We start from the raw sequence: 18,470 nt of genomic DNA, 5'->3' as shown, positions 1-18,470 counted from the left end.
GCTTTCACCTGCTCCAATACAATGTTCTTGCAAAGGCAATATAGCATTTAGCCTAGCAACTAAAATATACGCTGGTGACATATTAGCACACAACACGGGGGATACAGATGTTTGGGAAGGACACAACAAAAGGAGCTAAAGATTCTTTCGTAATCCACACCGTCTCTTCCTCTTTTCCGCCATTCGGTATTCAGGGGTGGTCCAGTGACAGGGACCTTTCCTTTGTCCCCAATTCCAAGGCTGGAAGAATGGCAGTGAATATTTCCATCTGCAGCAGAAAAAGAAATGGCTGTTTTTTGGCCTGTTGTCCCATGCTTTATGTATAACTTACAGTTCTAATCTCTAAAAAAACTAACAGTTATTGATTATCTGCAGATGGAGCTTCCGATCACAAACAAGCTGGCTGTCGATGAATAGTGGTGTTTCAATAGTGAAATTACAGGTAGGTATATCTCATACTTCTCGCAGATCTTTACTATTTAAAGTTGGAATCAGGTCAGAGTACTCGTCATGGTGCTTGTGACAAATACTTTGACCTGAAAACGTTGTGTTGAATTTTCTAGGGCGGAATTGGCATGATTTGACTCTACACCCCCTAGCATTTGGAAATTCAACACGACGTTGCTCCTCCATTATTGATGAGCTATCAGCCTCCCATGGTTGTTTACTTGTTCTATTGGTTAGCAAACACTCACCATTGTGATCTGAACATTATGTATGCCTTTTTTCAGCTCAGCGTTGTTAGTTGAAAGTTGTCACATCACACTAAAAGCACATTCTTCAGCTTTAGTAAACCTAATAATAGATCATGCCGAATAGCTATATCTGAAATCGAAGGAAAATTACAAAATGTGCAGTGCATTTAGGCATCTGCAGTTTGTTAACATTTATCTTATTAGATTTATCTCTACAAGAGAAAAGGAGTCATCTAAAGGAAGCCGGTGATTGACACAGCTTGCATGATCCAATGGCTGGACGATGGGCCCCATATCAGTGATCTGCTGCCCTCCCAGAAGCAGTTTTAGTCTGTAAACAAAAGTTAAAAATATAAATGAGTGGGAAACCTGGGATTGAGGAACTAAAACAATATCAGGGATTTATGCCGCACATAAAATAATTTAATTTATACATATTTAACCAGAGATTAAGTTTTGAATTTCCATTATGGGAAACCAAAGACAGCTTCAATCTGCACCCTACTTACCAGAACATGGGGAAGCTCCGAACTTTTCATAACCCTCAACCTCTTAGCGATAGAAACAAATACACTGCAGGAATTAGGAAACAATTTAATTAAGATAGGACACCAGCATGGTTTTGAATTGGCCTTCTCAAATTTGACAAAAGTATAAAATAACTGCACTTGTAAATTAATAAGGCAGATTGTAGCTGAAGGTGATAAAAAAAATGATGTGCAATGTAGTGTTCCTTGTGCTTAAGAAACTTACAGAAAGCTACTAGGTGTCAGTGTGTGAATTATGATATACATAGAAAGAGAAAGGAACAGAGGAGGCTTACTTCCATGGTAGGTCCCCAACTGGTGTCCTGCTCCCTCCATTGTCTTCATAAACTAGAGTGTATTCACCAGTTCCATCCAACAACCCTGAAAATATTTTCTCTTCCGCTCCTTGCTCTCCACTTTTAGTACAGTCCAAATCGTTTTGAGCTGCAGAACCAAAAAACATTTTAGAAGTAAAAAAGATGCTTCTGATTGGTGCTATTTAGATACGCAAGCATTCGTCTTTATAAAAAAATTGACGGAGTATTGTTTTCTGTGGTCTGTTCTTTCATTTGTACCTTCAAGAAAACCAGAAAACAACTCTTCGACGGCAGATGACAGCTTCTGATAGTTGTCGTATGCTGCGAGGTCTATTTTCCTTCCAATGGGATTGCCGTCCATGTTTATTTTGACAAGCGGGCTCCTCTTGCAGGTTAGCTTCGCCTTGTCACCAGCTTCATCGTTTGGTCGTTCAGGGGATTGCTTAGATGAACTGCCATTTGTGAGGTTTCTCCTGAAGGACCGGACTGGAGGCCAACCGATCACTGGAAGAACAGCACCTCTACATTGGATCAGAGCACTGGTGAGTTTCAGTAAGTCTCAGTTCTTTTAAAACTAAACATATTTCATGAGATAGGCAAACGTAGTTGTCAACAAACTAAATATTTGAATCATGTAGCCGCATCTCTAATTATGCGACGTAATTTCCTGAACTGACTTGCTTTCATAATTGATCCAGAAAGCCAGGATCAACAAGTAAAGCTGAGACAGACAGAAACACTAAACTACGTAATCCTTTCCAGAGATCACGCATACGCGATGACAAAAATAAACAAGCATAGCCTCCATAGCTGAGAGCACAAAAAGACGGGAAAGCCAGTAAAACAGGCGTGTCCTCACCTCCCCTGGTGGGGGTTGCTGCTTCTGTGCACAGGCCCAGCAGCCGAGTCATGCGACGACGGCGGGGGACAGCACCCTTTCTTCCTCTCACCTGCCATGTTTTCACCTCCCAATGTTAACTCATTCCCACACCCTTCCCTGTCCTGGTGCCTCTGATTACAACCTTCAGAAATCGCACAGAAAAAAGATGTCAGAAACAAAAGGAGATTGCAGCTTTATTTGTGAACTAATAAACGGTTGCATGTTTTGATTTCCTTTGTACTTACCTTCTGGCTTGGCACCAACGGTGGCGAAGAACCCTCTCTTTGCTCCCGTGGTAGTAGCAGTGTTAGTGGCGAGCCTCGAATGTGATGGGAAGCAACCAAGGGAGAGTGCTGTGCAGCTCTCCTGTTGTTGCTCCATCTTCTCTCTCGGGCCGGCTGCTCTCTCCTCGTCGTGGACACCAGGGAGGCCGAGCTTCAGCTCCAGCTTGGTGTCCTCCTCGGCTTCATAGCTTGTGGTTCTTGCTGATCTCCCTTGTTCTCCTGCCTCTCCGATCACCTTCCGTTCTCCTTCGCCTCGGATGAGGTCTAGCAGTTGAGGAGTGGAAGGAGCTCTCCCTCTGGAGCCTTCCTCCATTGGAACTTGATCTAGAAGAGGCACAGGAAAACAACCTTCAATTTGCATATAAATATGTGGATGGTGGTTGACTGGAAGTGCAGCAAGGTCAGGGCCCTAGAGCCTATGATGGTACTTGACGAAGAGTTGGGAGGAATACAAGTAAGCTACTACTTGAAAGGTTGGGTTTCGCACTCAACTTGGGACAGAGAAAGTGTGAAACAAACGTGCGATATATAATTCCAAGGTCAAAATGAACGCGAGCCTGGAAGAGAAAAGCTGGCAAAGACATGACTCGTGTGGTCACCAAATCAAAATCACGTCAAAGACAGTCGGGGCTGCTCATCCTATCCGGCGAGGAGACAGCAAAACCTTCTCGAGCTGGCCCCAAACGAACAGAGTCAGTCTTCTACAACGCAAGCATGCCATTGGAGAGAGAAACGACGCATAGTAGGTGAGTAGGTGCTCAAGCTAGCAGAGGAAACGATCAGCACAAGGTCACTTCAGGCACCCAATTGAGACTCTCACGTCAAGTTCGATCTCCAGATCGATTCAGACAAGGGTGGTTTCCTTCTCTACTTCGTAGCACCCGAAACTCTCGAACTGATGAACCGTACAGCAAGAAAATTCAGCAGAGAGACGAGCGAGAGGAGCCAAGAACACTCACTTGCTGAGGCAAGATCGACCAGGTGCAGTGCAGTCACCTGACCGGAGCTAGCTGAAGAACTCGACAACCCTGGTGGAGGTGAGGTCGTGAGAGGCGCTACCGGCTAGCCAGCTGAAGCAAGCAAGCAGGCAGGCAGGCTGCTATTTTCTGTGGCGAGGCTGCGGCAGCCTGGCCTCTCTTTTGTACACCAGACCAGCATGGTGCCTGGCCCGAGAGTTGGCGCCGTTCATTTTTCCTGGGCCTACTTTTCTCTAGGGCCCCTAGCTAGCTCTACATCCCTGTAGACTGTATCTCTCTTCTCCTTTCAGTCCTGCGACTTTCTCGCCTACCATGTTCTCGGCAAGCACTCATCACACACACGGTTGCTGGTGCTGGTGCTATACCATTCACAGGTTCAGAGGCAACGGCGTCGTCCTCTTTCGGCGTCGCGTTGCGTGTGAGCGCCGTGCGCGCGTGGGGTGGATGATTGGGGGGGTCCGGGGCCGGGCCACGGCCAAGGCGAGCCGCGCCACGCCGGAGGGAGGCGACGCTAGCTTATTCCGGGGGCGGGCGAGTGCGGCTGGGTGAGGTGATGTGATGGGATGGATGCTGCGGGTGTAGTTGGTGTCGGGTGAGTGTGATGGACCCTGGTGTGATGCAATGCGGATGGTTCGTGTTTTGGCTGGCTTCAGCAACCAGCAGCCGGGGACCACTGTCGGCGTTCCTGTTGGGTCGTGCAATTTGTGTGTGCCAATGGTTGGTGACCCATGCTGTTGAAGAATATGTTCGTGTTGGGCTACATACGGTTCCTTCAATTATGCAGCAAAGGTCCATGCGACTATGCGAGCATGCGGCTCGATCACTTCTTCTTTTTCACGAATATCTAGATGAATGGTTCAATGTATACCACCAGAAGTAATAATTAGAATTTAGTTTTGTGTTTGAATGTAATCACTAATGAGCTGTGGATGTATCCTCATTAGTTTTTTTTTATCATATCTAAATGTCCTCTTTTTTTTTGTTCTCTAATCCTCACTTTCTGTTGCCCCAGATCATATATGGACTTATGGCTCTTGCACCTTTCACTCGAGTTAACAAATTTGCTATTGTGGCTAGCAAGGTATAGCCTTCTCCTCTGTGGTCATCCCCTCTCTTTCCTGCTTGTGCTCCCATAGAGCTTCGCCATGGGAAAACCCCTCCCAAATGGGCTCATAGCGCTACCTCTCTTCTATTATATCTTTTGCTTGCGCACGTGTTCTTCACATATTATATCTGATTACGCTAGCTTCTTCATGGACAACTCACTTGGAATGTGACCTATGCTAACTTTTTCTTCTCTTTTAATTTCCTTTGATCCGAATTATTCATGTATGTGTTAAGTTGTGTTTCTTCATGGCCATCCCAATGCTTTTCTTTGTCGCCATCATGCTCCATCTAAATTATGCACTACCCCACTGTCATTTGTCATTTAGTTCGAACGCATTACAGCTCCATAATGGTCGCACCATGCAATTGTTGTGTCTTCTTCTTCATGATGTGTGAATGGATGTTCCACTTTGTGTTGCCATTGGTGACCATTCAATCTTCCTGATGTGTTGTGCATGAAGGTCGGGTGCTACTTTATCCTGCAATCACCTGATAACATGTTGCTTGGCTCGAATAATGTCAAAGAATATCCTAGAATTTATATTGTTCCATGGTGGTGACCATCCCTTCGCTTCCACATATTTCTCTTTGCTTGTTTCTCCTTGTTCGTGGAATTTCTATTGTTGCTACCAGACAGGCATCTATTAGCTCTATCTATCTGTCTCATCTAGGCATCCATGCATGTGGATATGGTTACACATTACCTCTCCGGTTTCTCATCTTCACGACACCATTGACTTCCATATCTTTTCTCGCTTGTACGTGCAAGACATCAGCTCTCTTGCTCCCGCTGCCCTCCATGCTCCTATCCAACCTTCGAATCGCCACCTTGTGGCTAATGCTACCGCCTCAAGTTGCTCCATCGCCGGATCAACTACGCTATTGTTGGATCCAACCGATACGCTCTCTATCTCCCGTTGTCACACTATCCCTAAGTATTAGCAAGACTATGATCATTTGCTTTCTCCTTACTAAGCCGTCAATGACCAGGGTGTTTCTAGAAAAAAGAAAAGAAAAGAAGGCAAGCATCGGTAATCTTAAATTGGATTCTAGCCTTATCGTTCAATCCATAATCTTGTATTGGAATCTAGCAGCATATGACGTAGAGCGCGAGGTTGCAGATCCTCTCCATCCATTCAGTAAGACAATGGCCTTTCCAAGGTCGATGGACTACTTGGCCACAGGTTTGCAGGCACCGGCTCTGCATGGCATGCCTTTTTTCTGTGTATATGGTAATGGAAATAGTGAAATACATGTTATTGGCAAACTCACTAGCTTGCGAGCTTGACCACCGTTGCAGCTGTTTTCTGCTTGCACTACCGTTGTAGGCAAGCATCAATATCTTTTCCTTGGAGATGCTGCACGCCCTATAAAGTTCTAACGAACCAACCTCTACTGCATAGAGGGCAGGGATTTATTCAGATATTTTACCTACTACCCGCAAAAGATTGGGCAGTTATTTTTTTTAGGAAATTTGGTCGGGTATATATTCTTTTACGTCGAGAGGGAGAGAACGTTAAGGAACATCATACGGGCTCTTTTTAATACAAACCTTTCATTGGACATTCTTTCTTTTAATATAAACCTTCCGTTATATTGGACATTGACTTTTAGGTTTTGAGTTAGTTTGAACCGTTACATCTTCTTAAAATCGTGCTTTAGCATGGAAAAAATTTTGAAGGTTCACTGTGTACTCCTTTTCTTTTGAAAGGTGTTGTGTACTTTCTTTTTTACTCTTTTTTGACTTCTCATTCTTGTCATTTCACCTAAGTCCAGAACCACCGGGAACCGCACATTTCTTCTTCTTTTCTCTATCCATGAAAGGATCGCTCGTCCGCGCATCACGCTGGTGAGCAAGATTGCTCCGCTGCTCCTTGGATCTTAGATGAGCTGTGGACGCCGTGCCGCTCGCTGGAGGCAAGATCGCGTCTGCGAGTCCCGCTGCTTGCTGGAGGAGATGAGGTCACGGCACAACATTGCTTGTCAGGGGACTCAAGTAATAAGGTCGTCAATCGTCACGCTGTTCGCAAGATCACGGTCGTGGCACAGCCTGGTTGCCACAGGAGCCGAGGTCGTGGTCGCAAGGCCATCTCACATTGGAGAAGAAAGGTCGCGATGTTTTCCTGCTCGCCCGAGTAGAGGACATCGCAGCATCAGAGCCGGCTGACTGCCAGTGCCATTGCTTCGGCGTTGTGTCACGATTCTAGTGATTCCACGACCCGTAGCGCAATCCTAAATTGGTCCCACCCGAAAACGATTCTGACTCCTATCCGTATCGCTGAGCGCAGGAAGTATCATGGGATCGTGTGATCCTACGATCGGGTACCGCGATCCTGATAACCTGCATGACCACGGTCGTACTGTTTATGACCCGTCGATTCATCAATATGTGACAGTGGATAAAATTGGAGTTGGACATGTTTCATATTTTTAGATAATGTGGACACACGCATACAAATTTTCTTAAATCAAAGTTGTATTCTATACCTATATTATTTTCTTTAGATAAAGTATACTTGCACCTACACAAACTTTCTTAACTAATAAAAGTCCCATTCTATTTATATGACCTTAATATTTTTATTATTTTATATATATTTGCTAGTCTTTTTGATATAGACTCTTTAGATTAGTTTACACACCGTCAAATCATCATAAAATCCGACGGTGCATATTCTTCTCCTTTTCTGATTAACGTGGGAATTTCTAGATCCTATCGGTGAACATGGTGGCTTCTTTTTAACACTATTGTACTAAGATAATAGATTATTCACCTGACTTGTGTCATTTCTGATCGAGTAGCCTTTAAAAATGGCCGCTATGGATAAAACATCATATTCGAGCATGGCAGCTTTTAGTTACTGGTCATGGCTAGGCTCCTAAGCATCATTGTCACTCAAATCTTGCAGGTATGCTGCAGCAGCAACCTGGTGCAGGTATGTGATGGAAGAGTTGGACTCGATGTGTGATAGGGAAGATTGTTAGGTTTAGTCCTACATCGAAAATTGATGGTAGGGGAGCATAATATATAGGTGGGGGCAGCCCTCACCCATCAAGCTAGTCTTTTGGGATGAGTTAGGCTCAAGATCTTGTTGTTGTGGACTCCGGTGGACCTGAGCCTGTTGGGACGCCGGCTCGTGGGTATAGCGGGTCGGGTCAGATTCCGCTGCGTACTCTAACAAATGGTATCAGAGTTATGATTTGAATTGGATCTAGAGGAGGTGCGAACACCTGGAGTCGCGGGGGTTAGCATCTGCACGACGTACGGTCGGTGCCGTATGTTATCGCTGAGCAGAAGACTTAGGTACCGATGCGGCGAGGCCATGGACGTGCATGGACAGGAGTCCACGTGCGCGTTTGGCAAAAGTGGTTCGCTGCTCGGTTACGTGTGCTCATACGGAAGTGTCCAAGTTACATGCTGCTATGGAATTGGCCGCACAGGAGAAAGAAAAAGGAAGAGAAAAGGAGACGTGTTGTTTTTCTACATGGAAAAGGCATCATTGTTTTTCTCTTTAGGATTTTCTTTTTCGATCTCGACCAGATGCGCGCGCTGAAGAGTGCTGTGCAGCGTGTTAGCAGTGTGCAGGGGAGTCGGACACGGTCTTGGGAAGCGAGGCAGATCGATCAAAGAGGCAACAAGTGATCCTCTCGAGAGTTGCAGCTTCAAGAGTACGAGCATGTGGGTCCGCGAGCACGCAGGGCTGTGCAGACACGAAGCAAAGGTTCGCGCAGGGTTCCTCGATGATAACAGATGGGTACGGTGATGAACCAATAAAAGCAGACAGTTCACGATGAGGCTGGACAGTCCGGCGATCGACGTGGCAGTTCACGATGAGGGTGGACAGTTTGGCGATCGACGAGCCACGTCGATCGGATCAGTATATAGCGATGAGGTGTATCGTGCGTGGTAGGATTGTGCATACAACAGAACTACAAGAGCATCACAGGATGTCGTGGAAGCGGATGGAGAATTGCAACAGGCGATGGAGGAGGTAGTGATCGGCAGATCGGACCTCATGCCGGTGTTGCGGGCTCGTTGGCGACGAGCTGATGTTGTCGACGGTGTTCAATTGTGGCGCGCGAGGAAACTGATTGAAGTTCGATGGCGGTTCAGTGGGTGCTCAGGAGGGACGGAGTCAGTGGCAGGTTGACATGGTCGAGGTGTGGAGCAGCTCACTGGTGGTCTACCTGTGACGGATAGACCGGGCCAAATAGTTCACGGGGCACATAGCGGATAGTTCAAGATGGTTGGTGGACAGTTCACTTGGAGGGTGAACATACCGTGGTGCATGGCGAAGAGGCTAGCAGCAACAGGCTGGTCATACCGTGGTCAGAGGCGACGACAGGATCAGCGACGACAACATAGGAGCGTGGCAGCTGATGGGGTTATTGTTCTCTGTGGCGTGGCGACACGCAGCGCGAGCTCAGGATGCATGTTTGCATGGGAAGAGTTTGCGTGCTTCCAAATCAGCAAGGGTCGTTGTTCTCTGTGGCGTGGCGACACGCAGCGCGAGCTTAGGATGCAGGTTTGCATGAGAGGAGTTTGCGTGCTTCCAAATTAGCAAGGGCACGGATCGATTCGAGTTGTTGCTATGGGATTCTAAAGCGTGGATCGAAAGGCGCAAAGAAGCTTCAAGGGCTGAATTGGAAGGAAGTATAGACTGTGGTGTTTGTACTTGCAACTGGAGTAATCTGGTTGGACATGGCTACAGGAGACTACGGTGTAAGACGCTAGGCATAGTATGGCAGCGGTAACATAAGAGCAATGCTAGTGTGGCAATTCTGATATGTGACTCGGTAGCGATTGTGAGGTTCTCAGTATCATGTATGCAGTTAGCTTGAGCATGGTGTTAGATTCAGTTGTTGTGTTGGCTTGAGATGAATCTAATTTTGCTCTGCAGAGATTGTAGTGATACAAGAGAAGGGTGCACAATTGCAGGTGGAGTCACAGAGTTGGGAATTGTAGGATAGCAGTGTTCCTTCGGGCAGCTCTTGATAGAGCGGCAAAGGTGACAACTCAAGTCCGGTATACATGGAGGTTCGCGCATGACGGCTTCAAGATGGCGGAATATTCGTCAAGGTGGAGTTTGTTAGATATTTTGTCGAATATTTGTACGAGTCCGGTTACGATTGGACTTGAGTTGTATTTAGCAGTACAGGGTAGAGTCCGTGTCATACTCTGTAACCCGAGCCTCTTCATAAATATGAGAGGAGGGCTGCTGTTGTAACTATGACGACATAGCGATAGGCTCGAGGGGGGAGGCGGCACGATGCCAGGATCCCGGAGCGACCGATGTTGCGGTATTGGGGAGGAGCGCTCGTAGTCATGCCCCGAGGATGTAGGTTTCGGCTGAATCTCGTTAACAAAGATCGTGTCTCCGTTATCGTCTGTGATTGTACAAGTTCGTCTCGGTAGATTCAATCGACGTTTCTGCTGGTGGAGATTAGCAGGTGGCTTGAGGGCTACTTTTCTAACAGTGCCGGGCTAGCTACATGCAGCCGCAACCGGGGGGACGCTTGCGCTTTCCGTGTCCATGCATAACCGAACTCAAAAAAGGGAGGCCGGCCAGAAAGAGAGCAACCACCTTTCAGGTTCTCGCGCCTCAAGTTGGTACTCTACTTGACGAAACAAAGCCAAAGCCGATCGAACAACGGACGGAGCAAAGCGTCCAGCGCGTAACTCACCACGGAACTCACCAGCGGCAACGCAGCGAGCAGCGCACGAAACGAAAGCACGGTGTGAACACCGACGGGCGCCCGCGTGGGAGAGGATTGGAGAGTAGTGGACTTCTCGGCGCTAGCCCGCGCGCACAATTGGAAGTGGCTGTGCGCGTGGTCACCGCCGGCGCCCGGAGGCGTGCGTGCAGCCGTGCGGGGCAGATGGACGGTATGGTACGGTGCGGCGTCTACTACGGCTACGGCGCTGGGTGGTGGTCCTGGAGCCTCGCGCTGAGTTGGAGTACACGTCCATCCTGTGCCGGCACCGTCCTCGACTGCGGGATGGGCGTGGCCGGAGACGTACGCGTCTCGTGCACGCGCGACGCCGGCCCGACGAGGAGTGGCGTGCAGCTGTGAGGCACACATATATGATCGGTTACGTGCGCCGTGTGGTGCGATCCTGGTGCGGCCGGCCGGCACCGACCCGAAGCGCACGTTGCGGGGGCGTCGAGAGGGAGGGTAGGAGGCCGGTGCGCGTCTCGTGGGTGACGAGGGTTGGGTTGGGGTGGGGAGGACCAGGAGGGCGTGCGTGGGAATGGGAAATGCCCCGGTGCGATCTGTGGCTTCAGCTTTGGGATTGCAGACGGCGCCGGCCGCCGCGCGCGGATGCTGATGGGGCAAAGCTGCGCCTTTTGCTGGGACGGCGCGGACGCCCCGCCGTCGTTGCTTGTCGCCTGATCCTGCTGATCCTGGCTCGTGCCGCTGGGGTGGTCTGTGGTCAGCGGCGACGTAGCGTAGTGATTTCCGGCAGTCTGTACAATTGCAGCGTGATTTTTCTAGGTGAACAGGCCCATATTTCTGTGACTAAGGTGAAATGGCCCATCCTGACGCGGAAAATACATAGATGCATTCGGCCTTCTCGTCTGCAGCCCAGTTATCTTGATGCCACCGCGAGGTGGGCCGTTGCAGAATCCTGGTGTAGTTGTGTAAGTCTACCGTATAAATCAACTTGGCTCACTTTTTTCCGCTGTTTTGCCTTTACTAAAATATACCCGTGCGTCGCAACGGGGAGAAAAAAATACAAACACTCCTCTATAACTTGATAAATAGTTAAACACGACTCAAAGCTCCGACGATAATTAGATTTATGATAGTCAATTATTTCTGTTAGATGTAGATGTGAAATTCTTATTGTCGTGGAGAGGATTGGAGCATGTGTGAACCGCACGACCAAATGAACCTGATTCTAGTCCTAATGAACTCTCACTTTTTCCATAATTAACCCTCAAACCCCACCCGATACATCTAATTGGTTTTTTAGGCTGGCAACAATGGTATAGTGTAGTATCTGAACATACATACAAACACACACTACACCCACGCACACTCCACACACATCCTATGCGCACGCTAGACCTACAAACTATACACGCAATGTTCTTCCAGATATCGACGAAGTTGCACAATGCTTCGTAGGTAACGGGTACGTCACAATTACCATTGTGACTCCACGCATACGTTCAAGACCTGTAGAATTAAATTAGACCCTTCTCGGTAGTGAATTTTGTGGGTCCAACGCTGACTCAAATTCTAGCTCATGCTGACCTGGGAGCCCTTAAAAAAATAAAAGGACCAAAGAAAAAAGTACACCAGGCTACTATTTCCCTTCGGCCCAGAAACCCATGAACAAATTTGTCCTCCCAGAGCAAATCACCAGGCAGCCGCAAAACACATCTCTATTCTCACTCACAAACCTTACATTATCCTCCCCAAGCAAATCAGAAGGCAGCCGCATGTGCCTTTCTCTAGGCTGACGATGAGCGCTCGACGACCAGACTGCAGATCCTCACTGGCAAGCGAGCATCTTGGTGGCGTCGACGACCCACTTGGCAGCTTGGTGGAGGTGGCGCTCGGGCTCTCTCTCAGGATGCCCAATGGGCATCAGGGAACGAAGGCAATGAGCTCATTGAACACGGAGTTCTTGCCTCCATTGAGTAGGTGGCCGTCCATTGAGCAGGTAGCCGACGCACCTCCGCAATGGAAGACTGGACGGGGGTGCGGGGATCGAGCCCTGCTTACCCAGCAACGCGCGGCGGCAGATGATGCGAGCACACCGAGGTGTGTGGCATGCGGTGGCGCCGACGAGGCTGAGGTGGCAGCAGTGGCAGATGATGCAGTGCGTGGGTTCTCCAGCGACGGATGCGGATGTGAAGGCAAGCACGCCGAGGTGTGTGGCGTGGGTGGTGCCGCAGGCGAGGCCAAGGTGGCAGGCCATTAGTGTTCTTGCCCAAGGGTATTGCCATGGGCGGCTGCTGCAACACGCGTAAGCGCCGGATGATCTCGTGGACTGTGGGTTGATTACGAAAAAGTTGAGAGACTTTTTTGCAAAATAATCATGACGGTTGGAAGAAACATTCCACAATCCCGTTAATAAAATCTTCAGGTGGCTGATCTGCCTTTATTTTTAATTTTTTTATAGATTTTATCCTACATCATATTTGGATGCCAATATAAAACGCCCACCTTTTGCATCGGAAAGTCCTCAAATTTCTTGGTAATATAAAAGATAGCACCTGCTTTCTCTCGTCGGTATTTCTGTCGCGGCGAAACGGTGGTGCTCACGCTTCTTTGACGGCGTATCCTCACGTTCGATCGGACGGCTCATAGTCCAATACCCACCACCCAGCGGCGCATTCTACGCCGTTAGATAAGGCAGGTAACCCTTCCGTACCTCCTACGAAACCGCCCATATAAATCCGTATAAACCCGTGCACCTAAACCACGGCCGTGTGTCTCCCGATCCATCGAAAAGCCTCCTCCTCCTCCGCCGCCGCCGCCATGGGCCGTGTCATCCGCGCGCAGCGCAAGGGCGCGGCGGGGTCGGTGTTCAAGTCGCACACCCACCACCGCAAGGGCCCCGCCCGCTTCCGCTCGCTCGACGTCGGCGAGCGCCGCGGCTACCTCAAGGGCCTCGTCACCGACATCGTGCACGACCCCGGCCGCGGCGCCCCGCTCGCCCGCGTCACCTTCCGCCACCCCTTCCGCTACGGGCAGCAGAAGGAGCTCTTCCTCGCCGCCGAGGGCATGTACACCGGCCAGCTCATTTACTGCGGCCGCCGCGCCAGCCTCTCCATCGGCAACGTCCTCCCCGTCGGCACGCTCCCCGAGGGGACCGTCACCTGCAACGTCGAGAGCCACGTCGGCGACCGCGGCGCCCTCGCGCGCTGCTCCGGCGACTACGCCATCGTCATCAGCCACAACACAGACAACGGCACCACCAGGTTAATTCACTTGTATATATGCGCACGTGCGTGCAAATTGATGTACGATCATTATTCTCTGTTGCATGTTAGTTAACGATACTTTGATGATGCGTGGATGCAGGGTGAAGCTCCCGTCTGGCGCCAAGAAGCTGGTGCAGAGCAACTGCCGCGCAATGGTGGGGCAGGTCGCCGGCGGCGGCAGGACCGAGAAGCCACTGCTCAAGGCCGGCAACGCCTACCACAAGTTCCGCGTGAAGAGGAACTGCTGGCCCAGGGTGCGTGGCGTGGCCATGAACCCCGTGGACCATCCCCACGGAGGAGGCAACCACCAGCACATTGGCCACGCCTCCACCGTCCGCCGCGACGCTCCGCCCGGCGCTAAGACCGGTCAGATCGGTGCGCGGAGGACTGGCAGGCGCACGGGCCAAGCCGCTGTCACCGCCGGGAAATCTATGCTATGAGATGGCAGTAATGTTTAGTTCGTTGGTTTTTGTTTTTGAGATAGCTACGGTTTTGTTGGATCTGAGTGCGTTTGGACTTAAGAGACTCTTTTGTTTAAGATCTTGTTTTGATGTGTCCCTACTCGCATGTAAATTCTTTGCGTGAAGGGCATATCAATTCTGAGTTAGTGAAAAGTTTTTTTTGGCTATATTGTGGTTAGGAAAAATGCTTCACATACGTACCGAAACTTATATTTTCTTCCTATTTGAGGATTTATCTTTCCTTTCCGATCCTATTTGAGGATCAGAACTATACACCGTCAATCGTCATGCATTTAAGTCAGGAGCAAGCCATAAAATATTAACGATGAAAATAGGGGGTTAGCTTATTCCTACTATCCCATTGCACAAAATATATCCCCATGGAGTGTTCGTAACACACAAGTCACAGTACAGCCAAATGATCGAACAAACACAAAATTGTGAACCAAAGCGATGCATGTCAGAATTGAAATTGTTCAGAGCAGCAATTGGCAGGGTGTAATAAGAGCCAGGCAAACGGGGCAACGTGCGATGTGCTTGTTATTCAAAGTTTCAAACCATCATCAAGGCCGCTACATAGCTTGTTCAATCAAGTAGTCGCCGAGCCTCTCCACCACCAGGTTGCACTGCCCGGGAGTCATCGGCTCGTCGTAGATGCCAATGATGAGTGCCTGCCCTGTCTTCTTCACCGTGACGCCACCCGATCCCTGTGAAGCAAAACAAGAAAATTGTAAGGCAATCCTACTGGACGGGAAGATTGTAAAACTGACTCACGTGAGGAACCACTAAATTTACGTAAATCTAGTGCCCATAGCAGATTTTTTTTTACTTGTATCAGTGTATGCTATCAGGGAATGCCAAATATTCACATGGTGAGGGAAAGATGTGCCCGGTATTTTTGAATTTTTTTTGTACTATTCAGTATTCAAAAACCACACACAAACCATACCCAGGTTAAAAAAAGATGGTTTAGTAGATACATGATACAGTCATATAGAGCATGTTTGGTGGCCTGCACCCGCGTGAGTCAGGCTCACCGCGTGCACCCTCCGTCAGTTTGGTTGCCTGGCCGTCGCAGTGAGCCAGGCTGAGCGCGTGCAAAACGGCTCCCCGGCCAGGCTCTACGTGTACGTCGTGAGCGGCCGTTTCCTCCGGGCCTGGCTCGCAGGAGCCCAGGATTAGTCTACTGATGACGTTATTAATACATGATTAATATATATTAAATAATATTAATATATTTTAAAATAGATTAAGATTTACAAAGGTAAAATAAAACCATTAAAACACAACTCCATATGCTAAACATTATAAAATCACTTATTTTTTCTAATCTTATCTCATGCGACGTGACATGTACAGACAACCAAACACCGTCTCTGATGAGCCTGGCTCGTTGCATGCAGTGAACCAAACACATCCTGTTGCATGCGCTCAGCCTGGCTCTGGGGAGCCTAGCTGGCTGGTGCGAGCCAGGCTGGAATAGTCCAGGCAACCAAACAGGCCCACGGAGAATCTTAAGAGAAGCAACAAGAAGTTGTGTTTAGTAAACTGCATGCCAAACGTGGTATATGTATCCCTAGAACAAATAACGTACTATATCCCAAGGGATCTATTGATTCTAGCTAGATCAAAGACAGGTGCCTGAAGAATTTGCCAATAACTCGTCAGTAATTCTCTTGAAGACCATCACGAAGGTAAAAAGCAACCACGTGGGGAGGCTCATCAGGAAGATGGACAAATAAAACACCGTAAGTGTGTGCAGCTTTGTGGCGGAATGAAGAATGATTGAGCACATACCTCACGTTTATAAAACGTCTAAGGTATGAATTGTTGGGTAGTCTCGAGTTCAGGATATGGGACAGAAGAATAGTTTTCAACAACATTACCTGTATAATTGCTAACGTTTCTCTAACGAGAACTCGGCTCCAAGAATAAAATCCATGCCAGAGTCAATGTAACGCTTATATAGGGCGGTCAACGAAAGAAAGCAATTTAGGAAGAACCACAACTGATGGACAAAGTTTGGAACCTGAAAGTTTGGACTAAGTGAGTCATTATAAAATATATGGTGGACAACTATGGTTCAGAAGTCTTTATAAAGACTGCCGGCCTAGTGCTATCATATTACGAATGTATTAAGTTTGGCATTTTCTTGGCAAAAAATATGAACGAATAAATAAGGAATATGAATTAGGGTTATGAACAAAAAGAAAGGATCATGAAGGAGGACCCCTGAATTCTTGAGGGGGAAAATTCGAATAATTGTGTGCCTACTTTTGTGTGGTATCTGAGTTTTCCCTGTTGGCAATATTACGCTACTCGGGATCGATTTGTACCGACAAATATCACTACAAGAATAACTGAATAAGGCATGGGAACAGAGAGCAGTAGCAGCGATATGATGGGCAGTCACCTTCTTGCCACGGATGACAGCGCCAGGTTCGCCTTGGATGACCATGTACTTGGTGGTTCCAAGGAACATGCCCGTCGGGGCGAGGTGCCCCGGCTCATCGAAATCCTTCATGATGTCCGCCATCTCCTCGGCCTTGAACTGGACGCCACGCACAAAAGTTTCCGAAGAGATGTTAGCGCGATCAAAGCAAGAAGATAGCAGTAGTAACAGAAGGGCTTTGTGATCGATCGTGATGACCTGCGGGAACGCGGCGCTCTGAGCCCAGACGGCGCCGTCGTGGCCGACGATGGCCGCGGCGGTGAGGTGGTGGCCCTCGATCTCGCACATCAGGTGCTCGTCCACGTACGTCTGCCAAGACATCTTCGCCCTCCTCCTCCTCCTCCTCCTCCTCTCTCTTGTTCTCTGATGATCTCGGGCTGCTCGATAGGACGGGTCAGAGAGGGAGATCGATCTGCTGATCGAGGGGGGTGCGTGAGCTCCGATCCCCGTCCGACACCGACGAGTTCTAGAGGCGATGATGCATGTCGCGGGTGGCATAAATAGATCAGGGAATGGGAGACCGGATCCCCGCCTTGTTCCGGCCACACGTTCGTCTCCTCGCGCCCTTCGACTTCGCCATCTTTTGGGGCTGCTTGCTTTTACTCGCCTGGTGGGATATCCAAGCGAAGCGCCCGACCATGGATGTGGCTGAGGTGTCGGAGTCCTGCATGCGTGATAATGAATGGGCGTGGATTGATCGAGACCATCAAAGGGCAAACCCGTCGTCGAAGAAACCAATGCGGGCCTGATTTTCGATAATACCAAAGCCTAATGAAAGCCCAGTTAAAGGCCCGACAACATAAGCCCAGCCTGATGTGCACAAGCGCTAGTTTGAGGAGGAGGAAAGGAAGAAAAAAAATTGTGTGCGGAAACCTAGGTTTCTCCTGGGGTTTGGTGACTTCGGCGGCGATCCGATGAAGGTTCTGGTCCCTATCCCTACACCGCGTCTCCTGCTTGTCTTCCTGCTCTGGCTGAAGGGGCTGACCGGTTCAGCTACCTGACCTTAGCAAGACAGCAGTTCTCGGAGCTCGTGGGTGTGTGCATATTGGTTTTCTTCCTCAAGCTCAAGCTGTTTGCGATGGCGGTAGTAGCAAGGGCCAAGCAGGGTGCTTTTGTTGTGAATGAACTCCTTCAGTGAGGAGCGCTGCTAGTCCCAATGAGTTGCTTCAGTTGGAATTGTCGCGGACTCGGCAGTGCCGCGACAATTAAGGAAGTGCCGCGACAATTAAGGAACTTCGCGAGTTGGCGAAGGATGTTGCTCCATCGATAGTCTGTGTTCTTGAGACTTAGGTGCACAAGACACGGGTGGAAGGACTGAAGCAAACTCTTAGTTTTGACAATTCCTTTGCTGTTAGTAGTTCGGGCCACAGTGGCGGATTAGGTATTTTTTGGAATAATAATATAAGTGTGACTTTGCTGCCTTACTCTCAGTACCACATTAATGCATTAGTGCAGGAAGGGGATGGTGACCCGTGGCGCTTGACTTGTGTTTACGGGGAGGCACAAACAAATGAGAGGCACAAGACGGAGGATATGTTGAAACATATCAAGTCACCATCGCACCTCCCATGGTTGTGTATTGGTGATTTCAATGAAGTGTTACATCGAACGGAACACGTGGGCGTACACGAGAGAAGCCATGCTCAAATTGTCGGATTCCGTGAGATGGTGGATGTATGCGGCCTAAATGACTTAGGTTATGAAGGTTATAGTTGGATGTATGGAAAGAACGTAGCTGGGGGCTCCTGTTGCTGGGTGCGCCTGGATCGCGCTCTGGCAGCCTCGGACTGGAGCGTGCGTTTCCCTTTGGTGAAGTGCAGGCATCTGT

At 48.9% G+C, this 18,470-nt stretch overlaps 3 protein-coding genes across 3 annotated transcripts; 1 reads left to right on the top strand and 2 right to left on the bottom strand.

The window, feature by feature from the left end:
- Positions 1 to 718: 718 nt before the first annotated feature.
- Positions 719 to 3,839, bottom strand: LOC101764836 (auxin-responsive protein IAA18). The gene is made up of 7 exons (XM_004961389.3): positions 3,663 to 3,839; positions 2,665 to 3,027; positions 2,399 to 2,561; positions 1,798 to 2,060; positions 1,519 to 1,666; positions 1,205 to 1,268; positions 719 to 1,026 (listed from the first exon to the last, which is right to left on the bottom strand). Exons 2-7 carry the CDS (start codon positions 3,014 to 3,016, stop codon positions 991 to 993), a joined length of 1,026 nt encoding a protein of 341 aa, XP_004961446.1. The 5' UTR covers positions 3,017 to 3,027; positions 3,663 to 3,839; the 3' UTR covers positions 719 to 990.
- A 9,444-nt stretch (positions 3,840 to 13,283) lies between these two features.
- LOC101757165 (60S ribosomal protein L8) lies at positions 13,284 to 14,169 on the top strand. The gene is made up of 2 exons (XM_004963588.1): positions 13,284 to 13,726; positions 13,830 to 14,169. The coding sequence occupies exons 1-2, from the start codon at positions 13,284 to 13,286 to the stop codon at positions 14,167 to 14,169; spliced, it is 783 nt and encodes a 260-aa protein (XP_004963645.1).
- A 402-nt stretch (positions 14,170 to 14,571) lies between these two features.
- On the bottom strand, positions 14,572 to 17,101 carry LOC101764434 (profilin-A). The gene is made up of 3 exons (XM_004961388.2): positions 16,841 to 17,101; positions 16,604 to 16,741; positions 14,572 to 14,897 (listed from the first exon to the last, which is right to left on the bottom strand). Exons 1-3 carry the CDS (start codon positions 16,961 to 16,963, stop codon positions 14,763 to 14,765), a joined length of 396 nt encoding a protein of 131 aa, XP_004961445.1. The 5' UTR covers positions 16,964 to 17,101; the 3' UTR covers positions 14,572 to 14,762.
- Positions 17,102 to 18,470: the final 1,369 nt, after the last annotated feature.

Source organism: Setaria italica, chromosome III (assembly GCF_000263155.2).
Source record: "Setaria italica strain Yugu1 chromosome III, Setaria_italica_v2.0, whole genome shotgun sequence".
Taxonomy (NCBI): Eukaryota; Viridiplantae; Streptophyta; class Magnoliopsida; order Poales; family Poaceae; genus Setaria; species Setaria italica.
The sequence above is the reverse complement of the archived record's forward strand: the minus strand, read 5'-3'. Positions and strand labels throughout refer to the sequence as shown.